The 8,321-nt window shown below is 42.3% G+C and overlaps 1 protein-coding gene across 1 annotated transcript in view; it reads right to left on the bottom strand.

Moving 5' to 3' along the window:
* Positions 1-8,321, bottom strand: part of FNDC3B (fibronectin type III domain containing 3B) — a gene marked incomplete at its 5' end in the record, with an annotated part of 96,692 nt that overhangs the window by 38,141 nt on the left and 50,230 nt on the right. The window contains 7 exons of the mRNA XM_010140608.1: positions 894-999; positions 1,841-1,959; positions 2,436-2,507; positions 3,068-3,206; positions 5,193-5,279; positions 5,823-5,997; positions 8,200-8,316. Of these exons, the coding sequence (XP_010138910.1) occupies positions 894-999; positions 1,841-1,959; positions 2,436-2,507; positions 3,068-3,206; positions 5,193-5,279; positions 5,823-5,997; positions 8,200-8,316 (815 nt within the window). The remainder of the gene's footprint in view (positions 1-893; positions 1,000-1,840; positions 1,960-2,435; positions 2,508-3,067; positions 3,207-5,192; positions 5,280-5,822; positions 5,998-8,199; positions 8,317-8,321) is intronic.

The raw sequence follows: 8,321 nt of genomic DNA, 5'->3' as shown, positions 1-8,321 counted from the left end.
CCCTACAAAAACAACATATTTGATAATGTTTGCATGTGGTAGCACAAGGCAGTACAACAGAATCAACCCACGTGGGGTTCTGCAAAGCAGTGCTCCACCATAAGGGGCATGGTTTTTCTGTACTTTTCCATAGGAAACAACATGGTATCTGGGACACAGGAGAATTTTTATATTGGTGTTGAAATCTATTTGTCAGTTAGAAATGGTTCTGCTCTAGAATTCAGCCTAACAAATGATGCCATAGAGAATTTTGGATGCTATAAGATTATTACAGTAAGGAAAAAAATCTGTTGGATACTGGCATGTACCTTCTATTCTCAAATACGTGCATTTTTTAACAGTTTACCGTCACGTCCATGGTGTCATGTCCTTTGCAAAATTACAGGTGTTCAATGGCTTGTGTGTGTTATACTGTGACTCAGGGCTTAAAGGCCACCCAAACCCCTCAACATGTTCTAAGTCAAATTTCTGAGAGAAGTACTACATTAGAAGCAGCAAAACCCATCTGCTAAGTCAATACTGCAAAGGAATAAAAAAAGATCTTGACTCACATGGTGTTTTTACAATAAAAGGATAGATATTCTAATGTAGTTGATACTTTATAATCCTGTCAGAGACAGGTCCTAATGAAAACAAAAATGGGAGCACAGCATCAGGCCTAAAGGACAGCTAAGCTCAGAAACCCAATACAGAGCCACAGCAGTCGATGACAAGTTGCACTTCTGACTCTGCACTTGAGCAGCCTTCATCAGACTTTGTGTGTCTTTCCCAGTGAACAGAACACACCGAAAGCTTTCCACAAGGTCTAGCAACAGAAATGAAAGCTAAGGCAAGTTCAGCAACTAAGCATCGAACTCAAAGCTACTCAACAGCGAGATGCTCCCAGGGCTTACCCCATTGTAGCTGCACTTCTTTGTGCTTCGGCTTCCCCAGCACTCTTGGTGGCCGGCAGGGACCTGGTGCAACACTGAGCGTACGGACAGGTAAACTTTCAGAACACTGGAAGAGAACGGGAGCTGAAGTTAGCTCTCTGGTACAATTACTGCCTACAAAGCAAGGCATGATTAGAAAGTGGCACAAGAAATTGTTTTCTACAACAACCACTTAATAGAAATTGATATAAACAATAAAACATGGGTGATGCTATCAAGCACGTCACTTAAAAATGCAATTAGTAGAGTCCTTTCATTAGTATATTCAAAACTGTAGCACAGGAAACTTTGATAGCTAATGTTGAGGGGTTCTTTATTTTAATTTTCCTTGTTTTTAAAATAATATCAAGGCCTAAAGTACTCAGTCATAAAAAACAAATCAAAGCAGCAGGAATAAAAGTGTAGGTGCTGAAATTATTTTAAATCAAAGAAGGGAATGACAGGAATCAGTTGCTGGAAAACAGAACCCCAAAATTTAAAGAATTAGTCAGCCACATGAAAGGTAATTATTTGTTACAACATACTACCCCTACTGCATCTGCAGTCACCAGCTTTGCTCAGCACAGGCTCACGTACCTGAGACTTTGTGGCCTCTCTCAAGCAAGTGGCCAGATCAGATAAACAAGATGGTCTTTTCTAGCACAAGTATAAACACCTAGAGGGTGGTTCTGAGGAAAACGAGCACCACTAAATCGCAATTTGCCTGAAAAAAGCCCCATCAGGTACACACAGAAATCTCCTAAAATTCAGCCGCTTGCAACATAAGGTTAACTGCAGTCAGTGCAGCTTTACTGTGCTCCAGCAAAAATAATGACCTGCCTTTGAAAGCAGAAATATCTACCCCAAAATAGCAGCTAAATCTCTGGAAAGTACAAAACTAATAGTTCTTCTTGTAGAACCACACTTACCTGACTGTGTCCACCAGTGCTGATACAGCATGCCCGCAGTTTATACAAAGTGCCTGGTTTCAAGTGAGTACAGGTATATTCTGTAGCCGATCCACTATAGGCCACTTTCCACTGATTTGCTGAAAAATGAGATATATATGATTTCAGAGGAATATAATGCAAAAGGCTTACCAGTGTCTACAAGGAGAGAAAATCCTTAATGTGGTCTTTCACAAATTATGTATTTCAGGAACATCATTAGTGTTAATATTGCTATGAATATTATTCGTGCTTAGAAGACACACATGTATGTAGACACGTATACAAATATATACACTTACAAACATCATTATTTCTAAAATACATTAAACATATCAATTCAAATGGTTGGTTCAGCCCTACAACCTAAAATTCCACCAATCTTAGAGAAAAAGAGCATACTTAAAAAAATAAACACCCTCCCCAATCCCAACCCCGAACCCCACAAGTTTTAAGGATTCATTTGTACCAGCAGCGTTAGAGCATTAATGATAATAACGATAATAGCCCAAAGGGTCAGTACTTCTTTATAGTGGCCACAATGGATTGAAATGGAGAAAACTTGTTTCGAGTTTACCTTCTGGACTTCCTTGAGAAATCTCCAATAGATACTTCAGGATTTCCGAACCCCCGTTATCCTGTGGAGGGTCTGAAAACATACAGCAAGCTGTTAGTAAATCAAGACAAGGAGTGAAATATAACAAGAAGTTTACAGAACTTGTTTCTGGTTCTACTCCTTCTCCTCCACACACTCCTCCGCGCTAACTACACGAAGGAGTCTGTAGCAGACGTTAGTTTTCAGCATGAGTCAAGTCAGAGGCGGTGGCTGCATAGTGCTGCTACAAACAAAACATGTGGAAAGAGCGTTGAAAGAGATGCAGCATGGAGGCGTGTCCCATTGATAAAAGATGCAGCTGGAATGATGCTGCAATGGGACACGACATGGAAGGTGAAAAGCCTGAAGCTGCACTGGAGTGCAAGTACAAGGCAGTCAATAATAACAAGGAACATTTTTGATTTGGAAAACATAAGAGCCACCATAAATCTTCTAAAATACTAAAAAAATGACATGTCAAGCTCTCCAAATATGTTCGGCTTTGGACAGAGAAATGGCATGAAAAATCGAAGTTCTAACACATATTTACGTAAATTTATTTGAATTTATAATGACCCAAAAAAGCTCTACTAGGACAAATTGTACTGGCTTACCCCACTTCACACTAAAGCCATGAGATGTTATTGGTCCCTTAATAATGGGTCTGGTTGGAGGTCCTGGCCTGTCTGGGCTTGTTGTACAGACCAACACTTCGCTGGGAGAACTCTTTCCTTCCACATTAGAAGCAAACAGCTGAAACAAAACCACAAGTTTACCATTATTTACTGTAACTGCTTTCCTGACAGTTCTTTTAGTAATGACACAAATACCAAACTGGAAAGTACGTCACATCCCAGTTAAGTGTGTGGGATTCCAATAACAGATACTACATTGTCACGTTGTTTCTTTACAAACCACATTATTTTTCCCCTTCCTCCACCAGTAAGAGATCATGACACAATTAAGATAAAAGCTCTGCTGTTTTTCCCTTAAAAAAAAGTGTCACATGGCAACTTGCAGTTATTTACTCATAGAAGATGAAAATGCTGACAACAACTATGTTATTTTTGCTTTGGAGATATTTCAAATTACTATTTAAAACAAATTAATTCAGAGTATCAGTAATCACATGATTGAAAGCTTAAGTAACATGACACGCCAACAAGAAACACACCATCTACAGCCACTGAAAGGAGCAGGATGCACACAAAGAACACATTCTCAGCCAAATCCTTCCTCCCACTCCGGAACACCTTCTGCTGACTTCAGGGGGAAGATTGCTAAGCTAAGAGAAGACATGAGGACCTGGCCAGGAGACTGAGCAGACCAGGCTCGTATAAGAAACCCCACACGGTCCTCTGTTTTGTAGCTGCTGAGAGCTGTATTAGCTCACGCTAGTCTCTGGGACAGAGATCTGCTGCCAAGGAAGGGAGTAATAAAACACGTATTGTAATGGCTAATCGTAAATATAGGCTAGCAGGAACGTTTCTACTTGGGGAGCTCTGTTCTTCTCAGGACCATTTCTAGCCTCTCTCCTAACACAGGCGTCTGATGAAAACCATTTGCCATTTTCAGTGTTGAAGTTGAAAGCAGGGCTGCAGAGAGGTACGGGCCATCCTTTACCTCAGAGCTCCACAGTGGCTTTTACAAGGTTAAACTAACAGGCACCATCACTGAGCAACACCACAACAACTTTCCAGTTCCTTGGGTTGTTCTTCAGGCAACTCCACGAGGACTTCTGCTCCATAACGGAATATATGCTAAGCTGGGTTTAAGGATTTAAACGAATCTTTGGGTGAAGTGCTTTTTTGTTCCTCCTGAATATACCAAGACCTACAGAAGGCAATTTTTTTGGAATCAACACAAATCTATGGCATCCTTCTCTCCCTGCGCCGTTTAAAAACGATGCAAAGCTGCTTCCAGACACCACGTCTGTTGGCAACGTGGGAGCACGGCAGATATCGGCTTTACAGAGAGCATCTCCCCACCTCCAGAGAGACCCAGTGCTCCAGACTGTGCCACGCAATGCCATCTTGTGGAGCCACACTCAGCTCCTGGCTTCACCAGAGAGCCCAGCCGCAGGGACAGCCAGCCAGCCGCACCACAGCCTGCCTGGCAAAAACCACACCACCTTCTCCTTGATAGCAGCAGCCAGCGCTTGTGCTCGATGGCTTCAGCAGCAGCAAGGCAGATGACTCAATTTGGTATTTGCAAGAAGATTTTAGAGCATCTTCTCTTTTGGAGGGGTCTTAGGAGCACCCACAGAGCAGGAGACACCAACACTTGCTAAAAAAACAGCTCCAAAATCAGCGAAGTGTACGTATGAGTTGGAAAATCTTCAATTTCTGCATGCCCCTGAGCTGTGGAGGGAAGCTGTGCTGGCTGGGCTCCTTTCAGAGATTGCTCCATTGTGTAGAAGTGAGATCGCTTTTGTGACCATGGATCAGGTTTTTGGGGAGTAATGCAGCCAACTACAATGACCTCACACCCTGAGCCACGTTTTTACACCATCATTTCTGACAGCACAAGGTACCAAGAACTACGCTTGTTTCAAAAAGGCTGAGCTACAAGCATCTCCTGCAAAAGAAGTAAAAATACAACTGACAATTTAATTTATTAGGTCACAGTATAAAGTAAACTTGTATTTGATGACTCGATTTTGGATGCAGGACTGAAGGGTCCCTATAGCACCTGGAATAAACCCACAGGAAATACCAAGCAATGATAAAGAGATTTTACCCTGAATTTATACTGTGTGCTTCTTCTGAGATTCTTCACAGTACAGGCTTGCTCCTCTCCAGTGTACTTTGGGTGAAACACGCTATCCTATAAAAACAAAACCACATCCTGGTGACTGAGGAGGCTGAGGAAGGGCTCTCTGTATTACAGTCTGTAGCTAGAACACGAAGGGGCTTTACAGCTGAGTGCTTTTCAAATTATTACTATCACTTTCAAGCTCCAAGGCCACAATAATTTTCATTCTAGATGGATGTTACAACTGACCTGAATAACATAATTTCGCTGTAAAATATGCACAGACCCAATCATGCCGGCTGAACACAGGTTACAGCAACAGATGTGACCAGTGACAGAACGCAAGCGCACCACGGAGCAGCAAGCAGAGGCGGCAGACCGAACCGGGTAAGGACAAGCTGACCTAAACCTTACAGGTTCCTGTAAGTAACCATGGGTGACAGTACAGATTTTTTGCTAAGGATTCATAATTTTCACACAGATCAGTCCTGCCAAGTACCCAGGACTCCTAGAAGACCCTCCAAAGCAGCAATCCAATCTTCTCAGTGATCTCGATTAACAAGTGAAAGCTCAGCCCAAGTCATGCAGTATATTTTACAGCAACTTGGTACTTACGTTATCTTCCTCCTGAATTTCCAGGGTGTAGGAGATGGCTTCCTCTGGTGTACACCCCTCTACTTTACTCCACTGCAATGCGATCCACGTAACACCAGCTCGGACAAGCCTTGGTGCAGAAGGGGTCTGAGGAATATTTCCTGCAGTGTAGCAAACCACCTCCTGGCTGTACCCACTGCACAGAGACAGAGAAGGAGAGTGAGAAATGCTAAGCCAAAACTAGCTCTAGCTCCAGCTCAGTGGATTTAGAGAAATATTTTGCATTTTTAAAAACCTAGACAACTTTAAAGATGTCCAGGTAGAAAAGATAAACACCCTGTTAGGAAATGCCTGATTTAAAAATAGAAAAAAAATGCAGGATTATAGGTGTCCTGACAGTCATTTTTGGAGATCACATCACAATAACATCAAAAAAATAGTATTTGATTGCCTAAAAATATGAACTTACTTTTAACGGTGAAGTAGAGGAAAATCTCATTTAATGAAGAGGAACTAAAACACAGGAAATAAAGCCCCAAGTGTTCCACTTTTAGACGTTGAACTTGAGATGCAGTTTCCACCTTTAATAAATTCATAATACAACCTCTATTTAAGCTACACCTCTGAAAGCTGAGTGCTTCAGCAAATCTCATCCCACTGTTTCAGACATGCCCCTCCAAAGCCAGCAGGGAAAATTTAGCCAGTCATGACCACACATGCTCAGCATCACGTAGTGGCTGTCTAGTGCAGGCACAGATCCCTTCCAGCCCTCCAGGATGGCTCTGCTCCCTTCCAGCTTTCTCTGCCCAAACTTCTTTGCGTTTCAAGCTGAGCATAAAGTTTCTATTTTGCACAGCTCAGGTTGCAAGCAGAGGGAACATTGGCGGCAGAGGAGATAGACGCTCTCATCTTGCCTCCATCCCAGCCTTGAAACCTAACAGGCAGCTATGTCAAGCAAGTGTTCTCTTAAGACTCCATGCAGAATATACTGTGTGCAACGGAAATTTGAGAACAAAGTTTAAAATGGACAGATTTTGGTGAATTTTCAGGAGGACAACGTCAGAACTCTCAACAAAAATAATATTAAATGGTAAGTCCACGAGCATTACAACCATCGGAAACCATCTTACAACACAAAGTGTTAGACGACATTATCATGGTGTATTTTTGAGTGCTGTCTATAAAAATAAGCCATGTGTTCTTGGTGCCTATCTCATAGATTAACACAGAGCAGCTGACCATAAATATAGTTCTTAGTTCACTTCCTCCTCAACAGCCTGAAGGAAAGAGAGAGAAAACAACAGCAACAACAACAACAACAAAAAATGGTGGGATGGGGGGTTTGAAGCATTCCCTAAAATACTTTAAAAATCTGGGATCCAGCAATGAAAAGAGATGCCAAACCTGGGAACTTTGCACAAAACTGGCCGTCCGCTTCCAGCCACACTCAGCAGCTCCAGCCCAAGCCTCTCTCCGATCAAGAATTATTTCAGTAAGGAGGGAATTAACCTTGCAAGGAGCTGGCAAAAGGGACTCTGTGCTCACATGAACAGCCCCAGTGCATCTCACCGGGAAGAGCACAGAACGTGAATAAAGAAATTTTTAAAGCTAGATATTACTGAGAGTGTAATGGAAGAGAACAATACAGGAATCTCCCGCAGTAAAACACTGTGCTACATGTCACTAGAGTTTCTTTTTCTGTCCTTCTTGTAATCATTAGATCCTGTTTAGTTAAGAAGGACAATGAAGGAGTATACAAGAGCACTGGATGTTTAGCTTCTTCACAGCTCAGCTTTTCCTGGCCTACTCTCTCTACAGCAGAACCAGAGACCCATCCTGCAGGGTTCTGCTGTGCCTGTCCTCTCCTGGTCCTGGTGCTCTCCCCCTTCTCTCCCACCCCATCAGCCAGCCCTGCCAGTCCTGCGAAGAAGGAAGGAACTGTACTGCTGAAGAAAGACAGAAGGGCCTTACTTTAAACCAGAAAAATAAATATGTCAAGATTCCTTTCAAAAGTTGTAACTCCACTTCCTCTTGCTTGTTTTTCTTGGTTCACAGAGGTCCCTAGTGGGAATTTTACATAACAGATGTATACTTTTTGTATTCGGAATAGAGCACAAAACACCATTTAGCACCTCAAAAGGAACTTATCTTCTTTGGCTGACCTCATCATGTGAAGGTACACGGTGATTCCTTGAGGTGAACCATACCACTGGGGAAGCGTGACTTACTCTAACGCATTAATAACAGAGCAAATGTGGAATGTTTAACTCAAAACCATACAGAGAAAAAAACAACCAAATAAAACTCTCCCCTGAAACTTCTCTTTACACTGACAGTGAGAGTTAAACCTTTCAGCTACTACTTTTCCTGAAGAAAGCGTGTACCTTGGTTAACTTACCTAGTACCAATGTCATTCTGAGCTGCTAACCGGAAGGTGTAACCCAAAGCCGGACAAAGCTTAGTCAACTTGCAATGCTTCTGGCTTCCAAAGTAACATTCTCTGAACCCGCTGTTCCTCTT

Source organism: Buceros rhinoceros, unplaced genomic scaffold (genome assembly GCF_000710305.1).
Source record: "Buceros rhinoceros silvestris isolate BGI_N320 unplaced genomic scaffold, ASM71030v1 scaffold9897, whole genome shotgun sequence".
Taxonomy (NCBI): Eukaryota; Metazoa; Chordata; class Aves; order Bucerotiformes; family Bucerotidae; genus Buceros; species Buceros rhinoceros.
This window is presented reverse-complemented; position numbering and strand designations above follow the sequence as displayed.